Source organism: Palaemon carinicauda, chromosome 13 (assembly GCF_036898095.1).
Source record: "Palaemon carinicauda isolate YSFRI2023 chromosome 13, ASM3689809v2, whole genome shotgun sequence".
Classification (NCBI taxonomy): domain Eukaryota; kingdom Metazoa; phylum Arthropoda; class Malacostraca; order Decapoda; family Palaemonidae; genus Palaemon; species Palaemon carinicauda.
Genome location: NC_090737.1, coordinates 26625752 through 26653251, shown reverse-complemented (window position 1 = coordinate 26653251; position 27500 = coordinate 26625752). Strand labels below are relative to the sequence as shown.

Below are 27500 nucleotides of genomic sequence, written 5' to 3'. Positions count from 1 at the left end.
CATCTCATCAACTTCCCGCAAACTGAAGCCTCTCCTCTCTACTCCTCTCTCTATGTTTTGTAGCCATCTCAGTTTTGGTCTTCCTACCGGTCTCCTTCCTTCTGGTGTCCATTCCAAAAACCTTACAGGATATCGCTCTTCCTCCATTCTTTTGACATGTCCAAACCATCTAAGCTGTCCTCTCTCCACAAAATCCAGAATCCCCTCCACTCCCAGTTCTCTTCTAATATCTTCATTTCGTAGTCTATCCAGTCTTGTCACACCTTTTATGAGTCTTAAGGCTTTCATTTCAGCTGCTTGCAGTTGGCTTCTAGTTCTTGATGTTAATGTCCATGATTCATGGCCATAAGTCAATATTGGTCTTAAAATAGCTAGGTATCTTAAAATAGCTAGGTACGTGAACATTTAAGACCTTAAAACACGTGACCTTCACGTTTTTGCACCAATCTTATATGGGATCGCGGATAACTCCTACGTATACTGATTTAGTTACATCTCATAATATACCTGATTTTTTTCCACACTTCTTAGGAAATATTAGTTTACAAATACAGTTAAAGTTGTCTTTGCATTACTGATAAACGCTTTCTTCTATTTATCTTGAAGGTTATTTTACATTATAAAGCCTTTCGCCGCTTTGTTTTGATGTTATTCGAAACTAATATAATGTCCTCTTTCATTTCAGGTGTTGCGTGAAATTGCAGAAACTAAAACGTCCTATTTCATCAGATAAGACCTTCCCTCTTGCCTTCAAGAAGCAACAAGAATGCTATTTTAATAAACTAAAATTACTTTGTAATACCTACGGTGCTCGCATAATCTTAATTTGGGATAGGAGTAAGCATAATAAAACTGTGATTCCTGACGGTGATAAGGCAAAGGTATTAAGTGACTTAACTGTGATAGAAAGAATCCTTACGTCGTGCCTCCAGAAACAAATCAGCCTAGTGTGAACAATAACTAAGAGCTGTGATTAATTTCTACCTAATGTGTTTTGTCCGGTAAATATTCCTCACCAATTCGACGGGTAAAGTTTATTTTCGTACTTTTCCATGCAATTAAAGTTTCTGTAACTTATTTTTGTGCTTTCGAACGTCCATTAGGCCATAGTGGTTTGCCTGCGCACCAGAAAGTAAGAAGAAGCAACTTGAATCCTTAGTGCTATTGTTTTGAAAGAAGTTTCTGAGTTCAAAGCTAGAGGGAGTACTGACCTTTGTGCAGAGTATCTCTCGGCTAAGTTTAGATTATTTGTGTTGATAGTGAAGTGATTTCCTTGCGATTATTATAACCGACAGCAACTCAGTGATACGCCGAAATAGCCAGTGAGTTAATAAGCTGTCTGAATTGTTACATTGTCGTCGACGAAGTGTGCTCCGTCTGATCTTGAGAGTCCCTGTTCAGTGGCAGCTTGGATTAGATCAGGGTCCAAGGGAAGTAGCCTACGCTTAATAACAGAAGTTCGGCTACAATGAGTTTAGATCCGTTCGCGCGAATCTGTGGTTCTTTTCAAAGACACGAAGGGCATTCAAGTTGACGACGATATATCCTGACTGTTCTCCCAAAAAGGGAAAGTAAGCAGAAAGGAATAGATTTTATAAAACTGTCATCATGACTGTCACCTACACACACGAGGTTGCAACGTGCAACAAATTTGGCACCTTCTGGAAGTTATTGTTCAGGTAAGTTTCTCTTTGATGTTCCTATTCCCTAAGGTTAAGTTTATAATCAGAATTAGAATCAAAGTTAATAGAAGAAAATAAATAACTTAAATTGGACAATTTGGTGTTTTTGTAGTTTGTTGGGGCGGAACTGGTCCGTAATTAAAATGTGTTTAAATATTTGCCCTAACACTACACCTGATGAAGAAAATAGTGTGCCTGGTGTATTTATAGGTACTTTGAACTGTTATGACGCAAAAATATAATGGAGAAACCCATATTTTTCCAATTTTAGGCTTTAAAATTCCAAGAGTTGTGTCTGAAAAAAAAAGGAAACCCATATTTTTCAAATTTTAGGGTTTAAAATTCCAAGAGTTGTGACTGCAAGAAAAATTTAAAAGGGAAGGAAACCCATATTTTTCATATTTTCATGCTTTAAAATTCCAAGAGTTGTGACTGAAAAAAAAAAAATTAAAAGGGAAGGAAACCCATATTTTTCAAATTTTAGACTTTAAAATTCCAAAAGTTATGATTTAAAAAAAAAAAAAAAAAATTTTAAAAGGGAAACAAACGCAAGAACACTGCCTAACATAAGATTCCCCACCTAACCTAACCTAGGAGCTGTATCCTTAACTACTGGGGTGGGGATACTGCTGTATCCTTGGCTTACCCTAAGACTAAGTCTCAATCCTGTGTTTGCTTTCCAACCAGCTTTGCTCCTGGCAAAGGAACACTAAATCATATGTTATATGGTTACAAGAACCCTCTCCATAAACTGCCAAATTATGCAAAGCTATTTTTTTCCTCGATTACTTTTTCATAATTTAAAACAGTTCGCCACAGGGGAAACAAGTTAAAATTATAAAAAAAGTCTTGAATTATGAAAAAAGAAAACTAGCCTGGTTTCCTCACTAAAACACCTGGAACTGGCATCGTCAACATAGTCAACCAAACAGAAGTTTGTTATGGCATTGTACATTTGATATATAGGCTATTCAAAATTATACGGTACTAAATAAAAAATTGATCAATTAATCAAAAGTGTCACTATTTGTGAATTGTATATTTTAAGGACACTTGAGTAAGTAGTCCATTTTTAATTTAGTATACAGTATACAGGTATTTAGAATATACAGTATATCAAATGTACGCTGGGATCACGTTACCCATTCCAACGGCCTCCTGCTGACGATGATCCTACTCGCCATCGTGGGACATCGATGTCCGTTAACCCTTAGCCTTCTATTTCTCCAAACAGGAATACTGTACTTCGGCTGTAGGTGATGATCTACAAGAGTCCATCGCTCCTTCCACCAGCGGCATGTGGGGACAAGTTTCTCCTTCCCGTCCTTCGTGCCATTCATCTCCTGATCGTCGTTCGCGACAATCTGAAGATCATACCGATCTTAGGTCATCGCGATCTCGACGTTCTTCGTCCAGAAGGCGTTCTTGCTCTAGAGCTTCACACTCACGAGAACGACGGTCTCAACGCTCTACTCTGAGGCATTCCTCTTCTCATAGTAAAGTCTCGTGATCGCGTTCTTCACGATCACAAACAACAGAGTCTAGACCTAGGTCCGGATGCTTGCATTCTAGATCCCACTGATCTAGGTCACGAGGACGACGCTCATGTTCTCGAGGACGAAGATCCCATTCATGAGGGCAACGTTTACGCTAGCGAGTGCGCCGTTTGCGAGGTCAACATTCACGATTGCAAGGCCAACGCTCACATTAGGGAGCTAGGCACTCACAGCGTTCATGCTGCTCTCAATCGAGGATAGACGCTCCCGATCACAAACGGAACATTCACGATCGCTCAAGGTCTAGACTTTCCTCGTCTAGAGGAAGAGGTAAGTATATGCGCAGTCCATCAGCACGTAGCTCCTCAACTCGTCCCTCTCCTAAACGACCTGGACCAAACCTGCTCCTGAGACAGATCATTTTACAGACAGGTGTCCAGCTAACCCACCTCCAGTGCCCTTTGCTTCCAGGCCTGCTTTAGCGTAGCGTTTTCTCATGCAACGCTCCACAATGCGTCCCTCTGTGACGCGTTCGCCAACGCTTAAAGTTGCCCCTACTCAGAGGCCTTCTTTGCCAGCTACGTCTGGCGTAGGCGGTCCTCTGAAGCATCAGGAATGCCCGAAGCTTCCTCCGTCCAGTATGGCTCCTAGTGCTTGTGTTACAAGCACTTTTACTCGTGAAATGCGCGAAACTTGCAATTTTGCATGCGAATCTTGTGATTTCGCGCATAAATCAGCGATTTTCATGAGCGATTCACGAGTAGAGGTTTCGGAACTGTGAGCAAGTGCGGCACCAATACCTTCGTCTCTGCCTTCTTCCACCTCTAGCGGCAGGCCTATACCCTTTTATTTTTATTATTACATGCTAAGCTACAACCCTAGTTGGAAAAGCAGGATGCTATAAGCCCAGGGGCTCCAACATGGAAAATAGGCCAGTGAGGAAAGATAACAGGGAAAAATGAAATATTTTAAGAAAAGTAACATTAAAATAAATTTGTTCCGACACAGATACAAACCTTCGCTATTTATTAGGGTATTACTTTCGGCAACACTGAAAACTAGCCAAGACAATTTTAGTGAGGGATAATTACCCAATCCGCTAGTTAGCGGGAGGGGGTTGGGGTAGACTAGCTACCCCGCTCACTCACACCTGTCGGTTGAGTAACCACTTTTACTTTTGGCTCGGTAGAGTATAGACGTGCCGTCTCTCTCTCCCGTTAACAAACTGCCTTGACTTTGTTACTTTTTCTTTTGTGTGTGTCGGTGTGTGTATGGTTATTGTCCCGCTATGCGGACATGTCCTGGGATTGAGGGCCGCCGCTGTGGCACCTTCATGTTGTCCTTGGAGACAGACCCACATCCTTTATGCCCAGCTTGCCGGGGAACTCAGTGTTCGCGGGACAACACCTGTTCCGAGTGTAGGAAGTGGCCTGCCTCCCAGTGGGAGAGGTTTGCGCGTAAGAAGAAGTCTAAACGCGAATCTTCGCTTTCGGGGTCTTCCTCGAAATCGAAGAAATCGCGGGCTTCTGCTTCCTCTACCCCCAAATCTCTGCCCGAAGCTAATCCTCGACCAGGCCCTTCCGGGGTACGGTCGAACAGTAGCGCAGGGCCTGTGACTCCAGGTCAACCCTGGGGGATAGACGAGGATGACGACTCCCCTAGTGAGTCGCCTCCTTTTCCCCCAGGGAGCGCCTGTTCCTTGCCAGACCTTGGATCTGGTTCCAACGCCGAGGAGTTAGCTAACCCACCAGGGGCGGTGGCAGGGCTCTCTCCAAGGCGGGCTTCCCCCTCGGGGAACATATCTCGTTCGCGAGAGAAGGTTGCCTCTGTGCATCGGCAATCTCCTTACACTTTAGGTTCTCCTCCAGGGGCGGAAAGAGAACCTTGTTATAAGTGTAGTTCTCCTTCGGGCGAACTTTCCTCCCCTGCGGAGGACTTATCTGTCGATCTTAATCAGTCTCCACCCTCGGGCGGAGTCTGTTATACGTTCCTCTCCGAAGGTTCATAGAGTGGAGGGGTGGGTAACCCCTTTCCACCCGGGCGTTCTCCTCCTCGGGCTGTGAGGAGACGTCTTTTTGAACCTGCTAGTTCTCCTCACGTTTACCCTTTGGGGTCTCGTGACGATCACCCTTCGGGCTGGCGTGATCGTGAGTCTCCGGGCTCTAGTCATGTTGATCCCGCGGGTTCTCATGACAGCAGGAGTCCATCGGGTCTCCGTTGCGCTGAACCTTCGGGCTCTCGCGACTTGAAACCTTTGGGTTTCTGTTACGCTGAACCCTCCGGCTCTCGTAACGACGGTAACGTTGAACCTCCGGGTTTTCGTACCGTCAGTCAATGCGATCCTTTGGGATCTCGTGACAGAGGAACCTCGATTCCTCGTTACGCTGATTCTTTTGGGGTCTCGTAACCTGAGTTATGCTGAACCTTTGGGCTCTCGTAACTCTAGTCGTGCTAACACTCCGGTGTTTCGTGACTTGCATTGCTCCTTCGAGTTCGCGCATCACAGTTCACGCTGAACTTTCAGGTTCTCGTGACCAGAGTCATTCTTGTTATGACAGAGTTTTTAAACTCTTGTTGTGTTGATCGTTCGCGCTCACACAACACAAGCTATCGTGAACCTTCGGGTGAGCGTAGCAGTGAGTTCTCTCAACAACCTGAGAGCTCTCTCGTGGATGATCAAGATGGCGCGCACGGCCAAATTGGCGCTCACGGCCAAATTGGCGCGCACGACCGACTTGGCGCCGACGATCGCCTTGGCGCGCGCAAACAAAATGGCGATCATGGCGCGCAGGTTCATCTTATGGCACGCCATATGCACGAACAGCCTATTGCTCACCATGCGCGCAAACATCCTGTTGCGCGCCATGCGCACGAACAACCTTATACAGTACGCGCGAACAATACACTGCACGCCATGCGCGCCAGGTGCGCGAACAACCCCATGCGCTCCAGGAGTGCGAAAAAGGTGCGCGCAATCGGGAGAGGTGCTCGCGCGAGCTCCCTTCCACCTACCAACAGTTCGGCGCAAGAGCGTACGACCATCTTGACGCTCACAATCAGTCTCTCGAGCCCCTTGGGCCTCAACAGGGACAACTGTCGCCTGTGCGACTGAGCCCAGATCCTATCCCTAAGGGTAGGCCTGTGCCTATCTTGCCTGTAGGGAAGCCTTCATCAGACAAGGGGGTTAGGGAACCTGCCCAGGTTCCTAAACCCAGGGAGCAGTACTTTCCTAAGGACCTTCACCCTAGTTCCACGGGAGCCCGTGACCCTCGTGGCTTAGCAACTTATTTAATGTAATGCGTCAAACCATGAAGGGAGTCGTTCCCCGCTCCCAGTGCTTAGGTGATACACCTAGGATTTCCTTGTCGCCTCCTCTCTTCCCGGGGTCCTCTCCTCCCTCTTATTCTAGGAGGAGGTCGGAAGTTCTAGCACAGGCGGGCCCCTCAGGCAAGGGGAGACGATCATCCCCTCGCAAAAGACCTCTGGAGATGATCAGGCATGAACCTCAGGGTAGCCCCCCGCAGTTCAAGACACCATAGTGTCTAATGAGGCACGACCTGCGACCGGACGGGATTCACCCTGTAAGGCAATGGACTTACATTCCACACGTAAGCCGACGGAATCCTCTAAGCCCTTTGGGACAGAGGATCTCCGGCCTCGTAGGAGGGAACCGAAGGATTTGTTCACCATCCCCAAATCCTCGGCCAGGCTTCCTTCCTCACTGCCTCCCAGGCAGCCGGAAGCAAGCACCTCCCCGTAGTCTCCCTATCCCCAGTCTATACAGTTGACGACTTCAACCCACGCCGGGCTCCTATGGATGAGATCTTGGACGTGAAAGGGCAGAGTGATCTCGAGGACGACGCTCTGCCAGCAGCCGCTAGCCCTAAGCTTACAGAGGATGAGAGGAAGGAATCGGAGCACGCCTTCTGGCAGGTCCTAGCCTGCATCCGTTCCATCAATGGACTTCCAGATCTATCGGCAGGCCCTCTAGATGGAAAAGAAACGGTCCTTGACCAGTTCTATGGCACTCAGAAACCTCATAGGACCAGGGCAGCTTTGCCCTGGTCAGAGGGGTTGAAGAGTGCCAAACAGAAGGCTGTGTCCCAGGCAGCTGGTTCCACCTCTTCTCTCCGCTCCAACTCATCCTCCAAGCTCTTACCTCCTTCGTATGTGTTTCAGAGGAGGTACTACGAGATCCTCGGGGAATCTCTTCCAACGCTGCCTCTCGACCACTCTATTGAGGCCCTCTCGAAGGCCACCCCCTTCGAGAAACTTATGGGACTTCCTGTCTCCTTTTCGGCCTCTGAAATCCTAAACCAGGAAAAGGTGGCGAAGTACGCCATGCAGGCTACTTCGTGGCTGGATTTCTGGTTAGGATCCTTAGGACAACTGATGCGGTCTAAAGACCTGTCTCGGTAGTCCTCCAGGAAATCTTTGGAGACTTTCCTTTTGTCCGGCACTCGGGCCATCGAGTTCCTCTCTCATTAGGTAGTGAACCTTTGGGCCAACACTATCCTGAAGAGGAGAGATGCCGTCATAGGCAAGCTCTATAGACATCTCCCTCAGGCTGAAGTAGCGAGTCTGAGAAATACTCCTTTCGAGGGCAATTCTTTGTTCCATCCCGAGGATGTCGAGCGGGTGGCAGAGAGGTGGAGGAAGTCCAGTCAGGACTCCCTCATCCAAAAGGTCTTAACAGCTAGACCTTACCCCTCTCTGCCACAGCGGAAAGCACAGCAGAACCCGCAGCCGAAAAGGGCTAGAGACCCAAAACAGCAGGGTAAAAAGGGTGCAAAGCAGGCCTTTCGCAGTAAAAAGTCCTTCCGTGGAGGAAAGGGTAAGAAGGGATCAGGCCGAGGCCGGTCCCAATAAGACAGGCAATCCTCCCATTTGTCCACCTGTGAGGGGATGCCTGCAAAGCCGCTGGCAGAGGTGGCTTTACCACGGGGCCGAACCCTGGACGGTCGAGGTGATTCGTTCAGGGTATCGTATCCCTTTCACGCTCTCTCTCCCTCCACTTGACTCGAGTGCCGATTCCATTGAACTCCTGTGCGAAGGGATCCGCATAGGAGTTTGCCCTCAGGGCAGAATTCCAGTCCATGTTGGAGAAGGACGCTCTACAGGAAATCCTTGACGGGTCGCCAGGCTTCTACAGTCGACTCTCTTGTGAAAAAGGCGTCTGGAGGCTGGAGACCAGTCATCGACCTCTCGGCCCTGAACAGGTTTGTCGAAGACACCTTTCAGAATGGAGACGGCCGACACAGTCAGACAAGCGATAAGACCCCAGGACTTCATGTGCACTCTAGATCTGAAGGACGCATACTTCCAGATCCCAATTCACCCGTCTTCCAGGAAGTATCTGAGATTCATGTTCAATTGGAAGCATTACCAGTTCAGGGTACTGTGTTTCGGTCTTTCCATAGTACCCCAGGTATTCACGAGAGTATTTGCCCTAGTATTATCTTAGGCTCACAGAGTCGGCATCCGTCTCCTCAGATACTTGGATCACTGGCTGATTCTGGCAGACTCGGAGGCGGCCCTTCTCCGACACCGAGACGAGCTTCTAAGGTTTTGCCAGGATCTGGGGATCGTGGTAAACCTCGAGAAGTCTCAACTGGTATACCTAGGCATGTGATTAGACACCCTAAGGCACAAAGCGTTTCCATCAGACGAAAGGATCCAGAGACTGAGGGAGATAGCACAGGTCTTCCTCAGTCGGGAAGAGCTCCCGGCGCAGTATTGGCTTCGCCTTCTCGGTCACCTCTCTTCCCTGACCCGACTGGTCCCCAACAGTCGCCTCAGGATGAAAACCCTCCAGTGGCAACTAAACTCCCAGTGGAGCCAGCACTCCGATTCCCGGGATCACCTAGTCCACATAGGGCTAGAGGAACAGTCGGACCTCAGGTGGTGGCTGGCGGAGCTGAACCTCTGCAAAGGGGTCTATCTTCTCATCTCTCCCCCGGAATTGATGCTGTTTTCGGATGCATCAAAAGAAGGGTGGGGGGCTCCCGTGCTGCACCATTACATCTCCGGCCAATGGTCCAAATCAGAAAGGTACCAGCACATAAATCTCTTAGAAATGAGGGCAGCATTTCTGGCCCTCAAAGAGTTCTACCAGGTCCTGGCGGGGCACTCCGTGGTGCTGATGAGCGACATCATCACGGTAGTAGCTTATCTAAGCAAACAGGGCGGTACCTTTTCGCAGCAGCTGTGCCATCTTGCAGTAGAGATACTCAGATGGGCAGAAGACAACTCGGTGACCCTATCAGACAAGCTGAGCAGAGCGACTCAGATAGTTGGCACCGAGTGGTCTTTGAATCCTCTGATAGCCAACAAAGTCCTGACTTTGTGGGGTTCCCCGACTGTGGATCCGTTTGCAGCGGCCCTGAATTTCAGGCTCCCGTTGTACTGCTCCCAAGTCCCGGATCCCCAAGCTCTTTGGCAAGATGCTTTTCAACAGTGGATAAACCTGGACGCTTACGCGTTTCCCGTGTTCTGTCTGATGAGAAAAGTCCTCAAGCAGGTACGAGCCAGCAACAATTTGCAAATGACCCGCATAGCTCCGCTATGGCATCATGCAGAATGGTTCCCGGACTTTCTGCATCTCCTCACGGAGATCCCGAGGGAGCTTCCTCCACAACACGACCTCCTCAAACAACCACATTCCAACATCTTTCACAGAGCCGTAGCCTCGCTTTGACTTCACGCCTGAAGACTATCCAGCACCTCCTCACACAGAGAGGCTTTTCGCAACCGGTTGCGAAAAGAATGGCTGGACACCTCAGGAGATCCACAGAGGCAGTCTACCAGGCGAAGTGGTCAGTTTTCTGTGGTTGGTGTCGTGGAAGGGGTATCTCTACCCTCGATGCCTCTGTTCCAACTATAACGGAGTTTCTTATATACCTTCGGGAAGAAAAGCTTCTCTCGGTCTCGGCAGTCAAAGGCTACCGCTCAGCCTTGAGTCTCGCCTTTAGACTGAAAGGAGTCGATATTTCCTCCTTGTTGGAACTTTCTTTGCTCATACGCAGTTACGAGCTTACTTGCCCCCAGGCAGAGCTAAGACCTCCCCTTGGAACGTGGTTCGGGTCCTCAGGTCTCTGAAGGGCTTCCCCTATGAGCCACTACGCCAGGCCTTAGATCGCCACCTCACGTGGAAGACGGTGTTCCTGCTCACTTTGGCTTCGGCCAAGAGAGTCAACGAACTTCATGGTCTATCTGGTGATGTCTCCCACTCTAGGAGATGGGGGGAAGTAATCCTCAACTTCGTCCCTGAGTTTGTAGCTAAGACTCAAAATCCGGGTGTGCCGGACTCCAGGTTCTGCCCATTTCGGATAGAGAGTCTTTGTTCTGTAACTGAAGATCCAGACCAACTGTTACTATGTCCGGTGAGGAGTCTGAGGTGTTACTTAAAAAGAACATCAAAAGCTCTCCCCCGTGTACGAGCACTTTTTGTCAGCACGGGGAAGGTCAAGAGGAATACTATTTCCTCCTGGATAAGGAAAGTAATTGAATACGCTCTATATCCAGATCCTCCTCTGTCCAACCGACCCAGAGCTCATGACGTCAGAGGCATTGCAACGTCTGTGGCGTTCAAGAAAAATTTTTCTGTGGCACAGGTATTGCAAGCGGGCGTGTGGAAGCGTCAGACGACCTTCACAGCCCACTACCTGAAAGACGTAACTCACAGGAGCATGGAAACCTTCTCTATTGGTCCTGTGGTGGCCGCACAACAAGTGATCTAATGCCTCAAGCTCTTTGATGGACAATTAGCAGAGGGTTGAGGGCTGAGGTTACCCGGGTTAGTCTAGGGTGAATGAAAAGAATGTCTTGCTCACTTCTTTCTTTCTCCTTCTCCCCCCCTGGGGAAATAGCTCCGCAAGACCGAAGTGTAGCTGACCTCACCCCTCTGCAGGTAAGAATCATTTCCCTTGTGCATCCTGGGTAGGAATGAATACTTTGTTACGTCTCCAATACCTCTTGAGGGAGGGTATTGGATATGTCTTAGAATCCTCAAGTCTCTCTCACACAAGCATCTGCAGGCTGCTATCAGTGAGTTACCTTGTAACAACTTTGATTTTAGCGAGGGTAGGGTTCCCTCTACTATCGATCACAGATCGAAATAGAGAGGACCCCGGGTCATGACCAAGGCCAGTTGGTAAGGACTTCCTCCCTCGTAAGAGTAAGTCACCCTAATAAATAGCGAAGGTTTGTATCTGTGTCCAAACAAATAACAAATTTGGAGCTATTTATACAAAGTGGCCCGCCACCCTGTCCCCGTAGAAGTCCTGCCAGAAAGCAAAAGTGGTTACTCAACCAACAGGTGTGAGTGAGCGGGGTAGCTAGTCTACCCCAACCCCCTCCCGCCAACTAGCGGATGGGGTAATTTTCCCTCACTAAAATTGTCTTGACTAGTTTTCAGCATTGCCGAAAGTAATACCCTAATAAATAGCTTCAGGTTTGTATGCTAGGAAAAATACAAATTATTTCCAAATTTGTTATATTTCTTATATAAACTATAAAAACTTTCACAAAACAAAAGGAATCGAAATAAGATAGAATAGTGTGCCCTAGTATACCCTCATGCAAGAGAACTCTAACCCAAGACAGTGGAAGACCCTAGTACAGAGGCTGTGGCACTACCCAAGACTAGAGAACAATGGCTTGATTTTGGAATGTCCTTCTTCTAGAAGAGCTGCTTACCATAGCTTAAGAGTCTATTTCACCCTTACCAAGATTAAAGTAGCCACTGAACAATTACAGTGCAGTAGTTAACCCCTTGAGTGAAGAAGAATTTTTTGGTAATCAGTGTTTTTGGGTGTATGAGGACAGAGGAGAATTGGTAAAGAATAGGCCAGACTATTCGGTGTATGTGTAGGCAAAGGGAAAATGAACAGCAACCAGAAAGAAGGATCCAATGTACTACTGTCTAGCCAGTCAAATGACCCCATAACTCTCTCCAGAACAGTTTAAGTCGCCTCCTGATAGGTATGCTAACGTGCCTATTAGCCCGCACCGTCCTTTTCGCTTGACGAAGGATCATCTGTTGCTGCAGAGAGACTCGCCTACCTCTGCGCAGGCTCCCTCTAGGGTTCCTCCTAGGAGACGTTCTCCTCCCCCTGGATTCTCAAGGGAAACCCAGGACTTAGCAAAGGGTGCTGAGCTCCCTACTTGGGTTAGTACCTTCCTAACTACCCTGCAAAAGTTCTGGGGTGTTGCTCCGCCACCGCCACAGCCCCAAGACTGTTCCAGTCAGGGCTACACCTTGGATTCCCTTGGAGTTTGGCTCGAGCTCGTCTCATAGGAGTTCTGACCCTAGAAGGAGACGGACAAGGCACGACGATATTCTTCTTCTTGATCTAGTGCCAAGGTGCCTCCACCTTCTGATCCTTATCTGGTTAACATTCCCTTTACTCCTGTGAAGGCGAGGGGGATCATGACTAAGAGACAGAAGAGGAGGATAAGAGGCGTAACTCCATCGCACGCTGATCTCGTCTATCCTAGAACAAGTAAGGACACTGGTTCTCCCAGGGAGATCTCTGCCCACCCCTTCAACACTCAAGAGATTAAGGTAGTGCCCTCAGACCGGCGTCCATTTTCTTTACCTCCTCCTGAGGAAGAGCTTATGGCTCCTGCAGCCGAGGGTTTGGCTATTGGTGTCCCTAGACCCTTGCAAGTGCTTCCTTCCAACATATTGGAGGAACACTTCCCTGTGTGAAGGGAATCCAAAGATACCAAAAACCAAACCCAAGAACGCCAAGGCAACGGAAATCTGTAAGAGGCAAACAGGTGGTCCCCTGTGGCAGGTCCTTCAATCGCTCCTGTTAATTACCCTGACGTACCCCAAGCTCTGTTTGTTTGCCTGGAGGTATATAAGCCATTGGATACGGATGACTGCAATCTTCTGAGAGCTGCTAGTTCAAACTTTCACTCAGAACAAGAGAGACGAGTGGGAATATAGCTTCTGGCAGGTCCTCTCTTGTATGAGGGCGATCAATGGACTGTCAACTCCTGGTACTACCATCCAGGGAGGAAAGCATGATTATGGTTCTCGACAAGGTCTTTTGAGACCCAGAAGACCCCTATGACCAGTACAGCCATGCCGTGTCTAAAGGCCTGACAGCCCTCAAAAGGAAGGGTATCGCCCAGATAGCCAAAACTTCCAGTTCCTTGAGGGCAGGTTCCTCAACACGGTCTTTACCCCGTCCTTTTGTTCTACAAAAAAAGTATTATGAGATCGAGGGGGAACTGCCTTCCACCGTATTCCTCGACCCTTCTGTGGAATCTGTGACGAAGGGTCTTCCGACTCAAACCCTCTCTTCTCTGAGAGCCTCCCTCTCTGCAATGACCTTGAAAGTCAGAATGCCAGAAAACCTCAAATCAATCAATCAATCAATCGGCAGTTAAGCTCCGCAACATAGAGAGAGGTGCGAAGTACGCCATACAGGCTGTTTTGTGTCTCAACTTATGGTTGGGGTCCTTGGGCTTTATGGTGCGCTCCCATGATCTTTCATAGGAGTCCATTAGGAAGTCTTTGGAGTCTTTCCTTTTGTCGGGTACCCAAACTCTTGATTTTTTGCCGCACCACGTTGTCAACTTGTGGGTGAATGCTCTACTCAAGAGAAGGGATACTGTCATTGGGAAATTCTATAAACAGATGCCAAAGGTAGAAGTTTCATGTTTGAGGAATTCCACCCTTGAGGGTTCATCTCTCTTCGTTCCTGAGGAGATTGAGAGGGCTGCTGAGCATTGGAGGACATCGTCGAACGATTCACTCCTCCATAGGGCCATGATATCAAGGCCCTATGGAAGACCATCCCAGTCTTCACGTGGTCTGCAGGCTACTTCTAATCCCTCAACATCTAGGTCCTCAGGACCTACTAAGGTTTCCAGACGTCCCTTTCAGTCCAAAGGCCAGAAAGGAAACATGTCCTTTAGAGGAAAGACAGGAACGAAAAGGAAAGGTTGAGGGTGGTCACTCCCGCTAGGAATGGCAATCCTCACCACCTACCACCTATGGTAGGATGCCTGCAGCGCCTCTGGCAGAGGTGGCAGCATCACGGGGCAGATCCCTGGACGGTCGAAGTGGTCGCCATACGGTATTGCGTCCCGTTCATTCAATCTCTCCCTCCCGTGACTTAGGATTCAGTGCACTTCAGCTTCTATGCGAAGGGTTCCGCAAAAGAGCTGCCGAAGTCCAGACCATACTACAGAAGAGTGCTCTCCAAGAGGTTGTGGATGGGTCTCCAGGCTTATACAGCCAAATTTTTCTAGTGAAAAAGGCATTTGGAGGCTGGAGACCAATCATCGATCTCTCTCCCTTGAACAAGTTTGTTCAACAGGTTCAGTTTAGGACTGAGACGACAGACATGGTCATCCAGGCGGTTCGACCAAGGGGCTTCATGTGCCCTCTGGATCTCAAAGACTCTTACTCCCAGATCCCAATCCATCCATCTTCAAGGAAGTATCTCAGATTCATAGATGAGGACAGAATATACCAGGTCAAAGTTCTCTGCTTCGGTCTCGCGACAACACCTCAGGTCTTTACCAGAGTGTTTACCCTAGTGTCATCTTGTGCTCACAAGAACGACATTCGTTTCCTCAGATATCTAGATGATTGGCTAGTTCTGGCAGACTCGGAGATGACCCTTCTTGTCACTGAGACGTGCTTCTCGAGTTTTGTCAGGATCTGGGGGTCTTGATAAATCTTGAAAAGTCATCACGCTTTTCTTCGCAGAGACTGGTATACATCGGTATGTTAATAGACACCGTCCAACAGAAAGTCTTTCCTTCAAACAAAAGATTACACAGGCTGAGAGAAGTGGCATCACCTTTCCTCAGACAGGAAGATCTACCGGCCCATCGTTGGTTGATCTGTTAGGTCACCTAACATCTCTCTTCCGTCTAGTTCCAAACGGCCGTAAAATCTGTGTGGAACCATCACTCGGATCCACCGGACGCTTGAGTTCCAGTTACTCGGGAACAAGTGACGGACCTGCTTTGGTGGGTGGCAGACAAAAACTTTCATAGAGGTCAAGATATTCTCGTCCCTCTTCTGGACTTGATGCTCTTTACAGATGCATCAAAAGAAGGATGGGGGCCCTACTTGCTGTATCACACGATCTCCGGCCTCTGGTCAGAGTCAGAAAAGTACCAGCACATAAATCTCCTAGAGATGAGAGCAGCATACTTAGCCCTTCATCATTTCCAACAGGTGCTGGCAGGTCACTCTGTGGTGGTGTTGAGCAACAACACCACACAGTAGTGGCTTATATAACGAACAAGGTGGTACCTTTTCACAGCCTCTATGTCATCTTGCAGTAGAGATTCTCAGATTGTCAGAAGAACATTTGGTGTCCCTATCAGCTTGCTTCATTCCAGGCAAGAGAAATGTCCTCGCGGACAATCTGAGCAGAGCCACTTACACAGTAGGCTCCGAATGGTCTTTGAATCCTCTGATAGCCAACAAGTCCTGACTTCCTGGGGTTCCCCGACTGTAGACCTGTTCGCAACATCTCTGAACAACAAGCTTCTGCTGTACTATTTTCCAGTTCCGGACCTTCAGGCTCTATGGCAGGATGCATTTCAACTGTGGGACAACGTCGACGTGTACGCCTTTCCCCCCGTTTTGTCTGATGAGAAGATTGCTCAACAAGACCAGAGCATCCAAAAACCTAATGATGACCATTGTAGCTCCACTGTGGCATCATGCCGAGTGGTTCCCGGACCTCCTGCAACCACTAGTAGATCTACCGAGAGAACTCCATCCACGACTAGATCTACTCAAACAACCGCATGCAAACATCTTCCACAGAACCGTGCAGTCGCTTTGTCTTCATGCCTGGAGACTATCTAGTGTCTCCTCTCTCAGAAGAGCTTTTCACAAGTTGCTGAGAGAATGTCTAGATACTTTAGTAAGTTCTCAGCCTGTATGTACCGGGCAAAATGGGCAGTCTTCTGTGGTTGGTGTCGCTGAAGGAATATCTCTCATCAATACCTCTATTCCCGTAATACCGGAGTTCCTTGTATACCTTCGGGAGGAAAAGCTCCTTTCAGAATCGGAGGTGAAAGGCTATCGCTCAGCCTTGAGCCTCGCCTTTAAGCTGAAAGGAGTGGATATTTCCTCTTCGTTGGAGCTTTCTCTACTCATACGGAGTTTTGAGATCACTTGCCCGCAGTCAGAGATCAGGCCTCCTCCCGGGAACGTGGTTCTGGTTTTGAGATCCTTAAAAGGACCTCCCTACGAACCATTTCGCAATGCAACTGACCGAAACCTGACTTTTAAGACGGTGTTCCTGCTTGCTTTAACCTCAGCAAAGAGAGTCAGTGAACTTCATGTCCTCTCATGTGACTTCGCCTATTCAAGGGGATTGAGGTAAGTGACAATCAGCTTCATCCTTGAGTTCATTGTTAAGACTCAAAATCTGGGGGTTACTGAACCCTAGATTTGGCCCCTATCAGATTGTGAGTCGACTCTCTGTAACCAATGACCCATTTCAGTTGTTACTGTGCCCAGTGAGGAGTTTGAGATATCTTAAATGCACTGCAGTAACACGGCCCCGTCTAACATCACTTTATGTTGGCTCTGGAATGGTTAAGAGCAGGATCGCTAAGGGTTGAAGTAGCCGATGTGGTAACGTCCCTGACTTGTGGACGCCAGACTCAGTTTCTTTTGTCGTTGCAATCTCACCATCCTTGTGAGGTAAGGATGGAGGGTTTGGGGGAGTCTATAGGTCTATCTGCAGAGTCATTGTCTGCCATTGCCCGGCCCTCCTTGGTCCTAGCTTTGGTGGAGATGGGACGTGGTCACTGATCATATGTTTATATGGTCAGTCTCTATGTCATTATCCTACTAGATAGGGCAATGTCACTGTCCCTTACCCCTGCCATTCATGAGCAACCTTTAAACCTTTAAACACTATTTCATCCTGGATATGCTAAGTAATTGAAAGAGCTCTAGTCTCTGATCCCCCTCCAGCTCGACGACCTAGAGCCCATGATGTCAGGGACATCAGTACATCTTATTGATTATGTGGCCTATATAAAATTTTTTTTTATCAATTTAAAGTAAATTCATTCAGCTATACAATGATAAACTTTACCTATGTATTATACTTTTGCTATTGTCGTTAGTAAATTTTCAAAAAAAAAAAAAAAAAAAGGATGGCCTGGTTCTTGAGAGCTAAATCATTTGGTGAGAGGTTGGTGCTGAAAGGGTTGAAGTTTGTTACAGTTAATTTAAAGATTCAGGTTGGTACTGAAAGGGTTAAAGTTAGTTACTGTTAATTTGAAGATTCTAAGTTGGTGCTGAAAGGGTTAAAGTTAGTTAAGGTTATTTTTGAAGAGTAGGTTGGTACTGAAAAGGTTCAAGTTAGTTACGGTCAATTTGAATATTCTAGGTTATTGCTGAAAGAGTTAAAGTTAGTAATGCTGGAACTGTAGGCTCCAATCACCCTTAGATGTGTCTCAAAACCTCATTCGTTGACTGTATAGAACCTAAATTGGAAGATATGAATAAATGATACTAATTGAACATTGCAGACTTGACATAATCCAATTTCAGACGATAAACAGTGTAAAAATAAGAAGTTTTACTCTTGCTGAATTCTCTTAAGACATTCACGATGTATTACAGGAGTGCTGTGAATTATGCGGCACTCATGTTTTCTAGGATCAAAAGTATTTCACGTGGTTATATAAAAGTTCTTAAAAAGTACAATTTGAATATTCCAGTTCTAAACTTTAAAAGGTTATCCAAAGAATGTAATATCGTTCTAAGTTCTTTATTACAGAATTTTAAAAAATACAGAATTTCGAAGAATTCAATTCAAGATCTGTTTCATGACTAACTTTAAACCCAAATTTGCAAAAAAATCCAAGATTAGATTGTAGAAGTTTGAATATAATACAGTAATTTTGGAAGCTAATGGGAATTATGATGAGAAAATAACAATATATGACAAATTGGCAGAAGGAACACATGCACCTCAGTATGATGCACACGTAGCCTAGGCCTACATGCTAATTGATATGCTTGAAGCTAGGTAGTTATATTTTAATGCCTGCCACGATTAAGCTAATTAAATTATTACCCAAAGCCATGAAAACTCCGAGAATGGGAGTTTGAGACAGCTTTGCAATCCCTGATTTTTACAGAACCTTGTCGTAAAGGTTTAAAGGCCATCATGAATGACAGGGGCAAGGAACAGTGACATTGCCTTAGCAAGCAAGACAATGCCCTAGAGACTGACCATGTATTCATATGATCAAAATTTCTAATTTCCTCACCGGACACTGTTAAGAAATTACTCCATTTCAATTATACTGTATTTGATTAGGCCTACACTTTACTATAGTTTATTTCCTTGCATATTCATTATTATAATGAGCACAATGTTTTCGAGCATAAAACCAATGTATGGGGAATACGCTTGTGAATATTGTCATGCACTTGAAAAAAAATTCTGTGTTCATGTGTAACCGATACGTTAGGGAATATATTATAGTAGAGCAGTATTAGTGATTAAAAAACCGGTTTGTTCCTGTTTCGATAACGTTACAGAACTTCGATAAAAATTTGATGCTATTATATCAACTTGAATTGGTGAACAGAGTAAGTTCTCTCTCTCTCTCTCTCTCTCTCTCTCTCTCTCTCTCTCTCTCTCTCTCTCTCTCAGGTCAGTCTTCCCACACACACACGCTCTCTCTCTCTCTCTCTCTCTCTCTCTCTCTGCTTGTCCCTTTTTACACCTCTCACATTTGCTCACCAGTCTTTCTCTGTCCCTTTGTATAATCTCTCTCTCTCTCTCTCTCTCTCTCTCTCTCTCTCTCTCTCTCCTTGTGTAAACACCAGTCTCTTATTACTTATGTATGCACCAGCTAGTCTCACTCATTATTCATGAAATTTTAACTATTTTAGCAACATAATCCATGGGCCAATAAACTGAAGGACACAGGCGAGGGGATATTGCACATGTATTGTAAATGCATGAACGAGAGCAGGATAAGCTGTGGATCGGCAATTGTATTGAATAATCTTGGGAATAATCCCTCCTTCTTGAATTGAATGGAGTCATCATCTTTAGAGGCTCCTTTTCTTTGAACCCTGTTGAAAACACAAACACGGGTGAAGTATAGCCAGGGATTTCTTGCCTACTGAGATGGGTCTTAGACGCGCTTAAAATTTCTCGGTTAATTGTCTTGAGGCTTAACCGCACTGCGTGATTGGGGGTACGTCATGTCTCGATATTTATCTTTTGCTTAGCTTTTATTTTACATTTTTTAATTTCGGTTAGTTGAAAAATACTTTTTTCTGCCATGTTATATTTTGTTTAAATTTTAACTAAATGAAATTTTTTTTTGTCAATTTTGTTGAAACTTTAATAATGTTTGGTTAATAAATCGAAAACTTTAGTAGTTATAGTTAGAGATAATTTCTTTAAAGACATGTTTTTAAATCCTTAAGAATAAAGTTACTTCATTAGAAAATAACCATAAAGGAGTTGGTATATATTAAGGTTAAGCTGCGCTCCAGTAATCCAAGCTGAAAGGAAAGTTGGAAAAATGACATCGATAGTTTAAAAAAAAATCAAAGAGGAACATCAGAAGAAATTCAACCTCTTAATAGACCACCAGTCAGCTTAGCCAGTCTTATTTTAAGTGCCGATGCATTGATACCTCTTTTGAAAACAACAACAATGATGAGAAAATTGACAGGCAGTTGTGCTCAGTGTGTGTGCCCTCCAAAAAAAGCACTATAAGGAGGTCAAGATACAAAAGCACAAGCTCAATCAGGGTGGTTTAATATTAAACCTCCTTGAGCTTTATGTAAGAGCTTAAATCCTATGCTTAGAGTCTCTTCTATCGTTACCTTGTGGGCTGTCAGGCAGATGGCCTCTTAACATAAATTTAGTAGCTTCTCCCATGAGTGAAAGTGTAATGTAGTTTGTGTTGTCATATGAGGCAGAGAAAATACGAAAATGTATAAGGAATATGTCAGACTATTCGTTATCAGTGTAGGCGAGGAAATGGAGAAGTCTATGAATTTCTCTCTTGTAGTATTGTTTCAACTAGTAACCGGTGGTTGGTGCCTTGACCAACCCGTTACCACGAATAATCGGAAGTGGTCTTTTAAAGAGTTTGAAAAAAAAAATTCAAAACCATAAAACCTTCCTTGTATGAGTGAAGAAGACCGAAAAGTTTTAACGGAAAATTCGTCTCGACTTTGTGGTGGCGTCATGGCTCAGGAGATTACGTCAAACAAAACACTGGCATCCAGTATCATTTCAGTTGCTTGTTGTTTATATCAGGAATGAAATGATAAGTTTTGATTAATTTATTCCTTATCTTTGGAGGCTCCTCTCCTAAGTAAGCATAGTAAGTTTCTTTGCTTTTTATATCGTAAAAAGGAATTCAGATACAACTTGAATAAGTAGGCTTATATTTTTATCTATTTATTTAACCTAAGTTTGCAATGAATGTTTAGCATCATATTCGCAGGCATTTTCTTTGATTGGGTACATCCTTGCTCGCACGTGTAATTGGAAGGATGCAGCCTTTGTGGCACCTATGCACTTGCATGGTTGCTTGGTGCCTTTGAACTTTGTGCCTACACGTGTATCATTTGCTCTCTCTCTCTCTCTCTCTCTCTCTCTCTCTCTCTCGCTCTCTCTCTCGTGTGTTACTGGTTTTTACCGGTACTCACATTTTCTTTTTCCCTGCAGAGAGAGAGAGAGAGAGAGAGAGAGAGAGAGAGAGAGAGAGAGAGAGAGAGTAATCCTTTGTTTCCTCTTCCCGATTTACGTGGTATAGATTCGTTTTTTCCTCCCTTAAATGGGGGGGGGGGGGTTATTTCATTTTCTTGTGATGATGGGATTAACTTTTAACTTAAAACCCTCCTAGATAGTTTTTGAATAATATTTATGAAGCAGTGAACCTACATTCCTTATAATTTCGTATAAATGCATTTTATCTGGGAATATTGAATAAAAACATTGAAAGGGTTAACCTGCAAGTTGTTACATCTGTAGATATATATTTTCCGTTACTTGTTAACGGTCGTTGTCACTGCAGGCATCGAGGCTGATCGATCAACAAACCACAGTCTTGCATAACATTCATCCGGGTACAAAAAGAGCCGTTTTTATGTGTGATTTTGCTTTTCTCTCTTCTCTTATATGAAAGCATTCCATTATATATGTGAATTTAATTGATTTAGGTGTGGTAACGATGACCTGTTATTTTGTATGCGAATTTTATCATCTTTACTTTTCAAAGTCGTTTATTTATATTACTTCTTATGTAGTTTTAGTTATTTTCTTATTGCCTGTCGTCAGTGGGTAATCTTTTCCTGTTGGAGACCTTGGTTTTATAGCATCCTGTTTTTCCAATAATAATAATAATAATAATTATAATTATAATAATAATAATTATTATTATTATTATTATTATTATTATTATTATTATTATTATTAATTTGCCGTCATTCCGTTTAAAAATATTTTTTTCTGATTTGTGATGTCTTGCATCCTCAAACTTCTAAGAATTTCTTCGCCCCCTTACCTCTCAGGATCCAAAGCTGCCTGGCAGCTGTCACTTCATGCTTTCATGGTAGTTTGAACTTGGCACTATGTTCCTCTGACTCCTGTTTAAACCTTTGGCTAAAGTCTTAAATGTTCTTTTTTTCTTCTTATAATTCTGCGTCACTGATATTATCTTGCTGCTAATCTCCCTTTTCACAATTTTGCAAAGTTGCTCGTTTTAAGGTTGTTAGTCTTATTCGTCAGACTTCAAAGGAAGGGAACCAGACTTTATCTCGAGAAATTCCATTTATATATATATATATATATATATAGGTAGTAGGTTGGCCAGGGCACCAGCCACCCGTTGAGATACTACCGCTAGAGAGTTATGGGGTCTTTTGACTGGCCAGACAGTACTACATTGGATCCTCCTCTCTGGTTACGGTTCATTTTCCCTTTGCCTACATACACACTGAATAGTCTGGCATATTCTTTACATATTCTCCTCTATCCTCATACACCTGACAACACAGATTACCAAACAATTCTTCATCACCCAAGGGGTTACTGCACTATAATTGTTCAGTGCCACTTTCCTCTTGGTAAGGGTAGAAGAGACTCTTTAGCTATGGTAAGCAGCTCTTCTAGGAGAAGGACACTCCAAAATCAAACCACTGTTCTCTAGTCTTGGGTAGTGCCATAGCCTCTGTACCATGGCCTTTCACTGTCTTGGGTTAGAGTTCTCTTGCTTGAGGGTACACTCGAGCACACTCTCCTATCTTATTTCTCTTCCTCTTGTTTTGTTAAAGTTTTTATAGTTTATATAGGAGATATTTATTGTTGTTACTCTTCTTAGAATATTTTATTTTCCTTTTTTCCTTTCCGCACTGAGCTATTTTCCCTGTTGGAGCCCCTGGGCTTATAGCATACTGCTTTTCCAACTAGGGTTGTAGCTTAGTAAGTAATAATAATAATAATAATAATATATATATATATGTATGTATATATATATATATATATATAATATATATATATATATATATATATATATCATCATCAGCCATTAATAGTCTAGTGAAGAACATAGGCATCAGACATGTCCTTTCACTTGCGTCTGTTTATTATTATTATTATTATTATTAATTGCTAAGCTACAACCCTAGTTGGAAAAGCAGGATGCTATAAGCCCAGGGGCCCCAACAGGGAAAATAGCCCTGTGAGGAAAGGAAACAAGGAAAAATGAAATTTTTCAAGAGCAGTAACAACATTAAAATAAATATTTCCTAAATAAACTATAAATACTTTAACAAAACAAGAGGAAGAGAAATTAGATAGAATAGTGTGCACGAGTGTACCCTCAAGCAAGGGAACTCTAACCTACGACAGTGGAAGACCATGGTACAGAGGCTATGACACTACCTAAGACTAGAGAACAATGGTTTGATTTTGGAGTGCCTTTCTCCTAGAAGAGCTGGTTACCATAGCTAGAGTGTTTCTTCTACTCTTACCAAGAGGAGAGTAGCCACTGAACCATTACAGTGCAGTAGTTAACCCCTTGAGTGAAGAAGAATTGTTTGATAATCACAGTGTTGTCAGTTGTATGAGGACAGAGGATAATATGTAAAGAATAGGCCAGACTATTCGGTGTATGTGTAGGCAAAGGGAAAGAACCGTAACTCTAGCAGTAGTATCTCAACGGCCGGTTGGTGTTTATGGTCTTTCTATACCAGTCCACACCGGAAAACTTTCTTAGTTCGTTAGTCCATCGTCTTTATACTGTATAAACATTTTATTTATCTATTGTACATGAGTATGTTACTTTACGTTTACTATTAATAAATAATATCTTAGCTGGGTCTAAAAATTGAAGACAGCATCTCTCCGGACAAACTGAGCTCCATATAGTTTTCAGTAAAAGACGAAAACTACGTTTACGATTTGCCATTTGATATTTGTCGACACGTGTTTCGAGTCCCTATATACACGATTCCTCGTTAGGGCTACTGTGTATTGGTTGAACGATTTAATTTCACCTCAATAAAAGCCTATACTGGTGATAATTAAGGATATAAGAATATTTGAATACTTTGAAACTAATTAACAAGTATTGAAAAATAAAATCTGTGAGATTCTTTGAAAGGACTATTTTTTAAGATTGATTTTGAAATATATCGATGATTTTTCACAAGGCTTCATGGAATTTCATGACAGATGTTACAAGCTCACCCCCTTCATCGACGAAGTTCATGATTCCAATCTTGCAACGGAAATGACGTTTGCCCTTCAGGCTGAATTTGAGGCTTTCTTTTCTCTTCAGAAAGTCTGGATTTGTAATCTGCGTTGATCTCGTATTCGATTACCTTTAGAGGAGTGTCTTTCCCTATGACAAAGTGTGGTTTCGTTGCTTCAGCATTTTCTTTGTATTGGAGTTGTTTCCTTACTTTTATCTTAGCTATTCATGTTATTACTCATCTTTCTCCGATGAAGCTTATGATTCTACTGTTGCAAAGGGGTTGATGTAGAGTTTTCAAAACTGGTCTCGTTTTGTGCTACGGAACGCGAGGATTACTCACCCCCATCAGAATATCCAAACTTGTAAACAATGTTGGGCACTGCACGTGCATCACATATGCTCGTACACTAGCGGTATTTCTGTTTATATATTATATATATATATATATATTTCTCACTCCCATCAGAATATCCAAACTTGTAAACCATGTTGGGCACTGCACGTGCATCACATATGCTCGTACACTAGCGGTATTTCTGTTTTATATATATATATATATATATATATATGTATATATATACATATACATATATATAACAAATACCGCTAGTGTACGAGCATATGTGATGCACGTGCAGTGCCCAACATGGTTTACAAGTTTGGATATTCTGATGGGGGTGAGTAATATATATATATATATATATATATCGATCGCTCTTCCCTCGCACTGATAACCTGTTTAAGTCTGTATTTTCATAAATAATTGTTTGAATTTTGTGCCGTTCTTGCTTGGAACGGATTGCGTAAATACTCATGATCCGTTGAAATAAAGTTAGTTGCATTCACCTCGCCTCTCACTTATTACTTAGCTGGCGCCACCGCACAGTTGGTCCGCGATTTCAGTTCCTCTGAAACGGCATCACTTGTTATAAAAGCTGGGGGCTCCTGCATTCTCAATGCAATGAAATATCTTTCGCACCTCCATTCAGTTTATCCACGCCATACCTCTTCTAAATGCAGTACTTGGACATTTTTCTTTACCTTTATAATGGTTCTATGATTATGCATTGACTATTATAAAACCTCGAGTAACAAAATGTATTCACATATATAGAATGTCTTTAGGCTAAGAAAAGAATACGAAAGGTCTAGTTACTAGTATCAGTGCAGCAACAGGCATGAAGGCAATCGATCAAATGAAAGTAGGCTGGACTTAGTTAATCGATGTTCGGCGAATTCGATTGTCTGGTAGACCCTCTTGGCAATTTGTTCGTACTGAATGGGCTTTTTAAAGTCTTGGTTTTAAATACTTATATATGTACGTATATCTGTATAGTATATGGTGTTTGAGTGTGGAAGTTTAATCGCCAGCAGATTCCCCATGGGCTGCATGTACATTGTACATTTCATATTCACAAACAGTACTTTTGTATATTAAATGGTTGAATGAGTAAAAAACACACACATATATTGAGTAAAACACACACACACACACACACATATATATATATATATATATATACAGTATATATATATATATATATATCCAGTCACGCTCAGCTCTCTCTCCCCTTCTCAGGTAGGGGGAGAGAGAGTAGTCATACCCTGCTGAGGGTTTAATCTGTGTGCGTATATGCATATGTATCTGAATATTAGCAGATTTGTTATTATTATTATTATTATTATTATTATTATTATTATTATTATTATTATTATTATTATATATACATAAATATATATATATATATATATATATATAAATTTATATATATATACACACATATGTATGAAATGGGACCAAAGGTGGTAACCTATAGAAGTAAAATATATATTTTTTTAATTTACAATGATTCTTTAACTAAATGAAAATATAGTTTTTTGAAAAGGTAGAATGAAAATAAACGTCTATGAGGGAAATGCAACTATCATTTCATGTTAAGTACGGAAGATGTTTGATACCCGAGTGTATTACTTGATTACTGTTAGTGTGTTCATATATAATAATATCCGTTGGGTGCGCATATTTGGTTTGGCGATTAGTTAGAGCGTTCGGTAAGATTTACTAGCAAGAGAAAGTTGTTCTGGGAAATTCTTCACGACGAGTTTGAAGTTTAGTCAGAAAGAGAAACGAATATTTACTGACATCTCCTCTATATAATAAAGAGCAAGTATCTAACTATATATATATATATATATATATGTAGGTATATATTTACACAAATTCTTTCCGGTCATACTGAGCTCTCCCCGTCCCTCGGGCAGTGGGGAGTGGGAGTGGTCATACCCTGGTGAAAGGAGTGTGTGTGTGTGCTTGCGTGCATATCTATCTAATTATGTAGTCGGTATTTTTGATTGGTCTCTTACGTTAGTGTTATATTAATAGTGTCAAGAGAAAGTCACCAAATATTAAGAGCACTGAGGTAATGAATTAATTTACTGAAGTGACTGACACAACATATGGCCATTATGATTTTCATGTTTCTAAATAAAAATGGAAAACTTGTGTTGAAGATATGTATTTTTTTGTGTTTTGTTTTAGAATTTGTGTGAAGGAAGGACCGTAAACATTATGAGAAAATAACGAAACATAATGGCACAGCATAACCATGGCACAAGACCTATCTATGCTGAGATGGTTCGATAGGAAGGGGAACTCTTTGCAGAGGATAGAGGATGAGTGCGCAGGATTTGATGTGGAAAGAGTAGGATGAACATACGCGAGTACGTTGTGAATAACTGCGAATGTTCCAGCTGGATGTACATTTGCGTTACACGAATTGACGGAAGAGATGTGATTTTCCTTTTTGCCTTCGCCAACGAAGCTGGAAGGAGGTTATGTTTTCGCTCCTGTTTGTGTGTTTGTTTGTGAACAGCTTGCTGGTCACAATTTTAATCGTAGAGTAATGAAACTTGCAGGATTAACTGTTATGTAAAAAGCTGGAAATGATTAAATCTTGGAAGGTCAAGGTCACGTTCAAGCAAAATGTCCAATTCACGTAATCAGCCATAAGTTTGGTCATCGTTGTCGTAGAGACTTCAAACTTGCTTCATATTTAAGTGTATGAAAATCCATGCCAATTAATACATGTTAAGGTCAAAGGCCAAGGCCAAGATTTAGCAAAAGGTCGAGAAATAAGCTGCCGCAGCGGAAGTCTGCACTTTACTGAGTGCCCCTCGACTTTCACTTGTTTTAATCCCTTTATTGGAAGTAACTGGCTGCCTTTTAGTTTTTATTCAAAGCCTATTATTTGTATACTATTTATAAAAATCTCAGGAATTTAAAGTAGATGGCTTTATTTCCAAGTAAAATATGATTATATTTTGGCAACTTCACATTCAGATATTACATTGTTTCCAGTCATTATTACAACATATGCATTTCCTCTTAACTAATGAGATGCAAGAAGTCCAGATGTTAATGATTCAGTATTATTCATAATACGTTTATTGACTCCAATGACTCCTCGTTCCTCGATGATAACTCATCTTTAGTTTTTAGTATCCCACGTCATCTGCTCTGAGTTTCCACAAGTCAATGAGAGAGTTGCAACGTATAGCTGGATTTTACATTTCC

General features: G+C 43.4%; 1 protein-coding gene across 1 annotated transcript in view; it reads left to right on the top strand.

The window, feature by feature from the left end:
* The window catches only part of LOC137652236 (uncharacterized), a 352081-nt gene that overhangs the window by 77040 nt on the left and 247541 nt on the right, over positions 1-27500 (top strand). The window contains 1 exon segment of the mRNA XM_068385477.1: positions 686-1679. Within this exon segment, the coding sequence (XP_068241578.1) occupies positions 1609-1679 (71 nt within the window). The 5' untranslated portion in view covers positions 686-1608.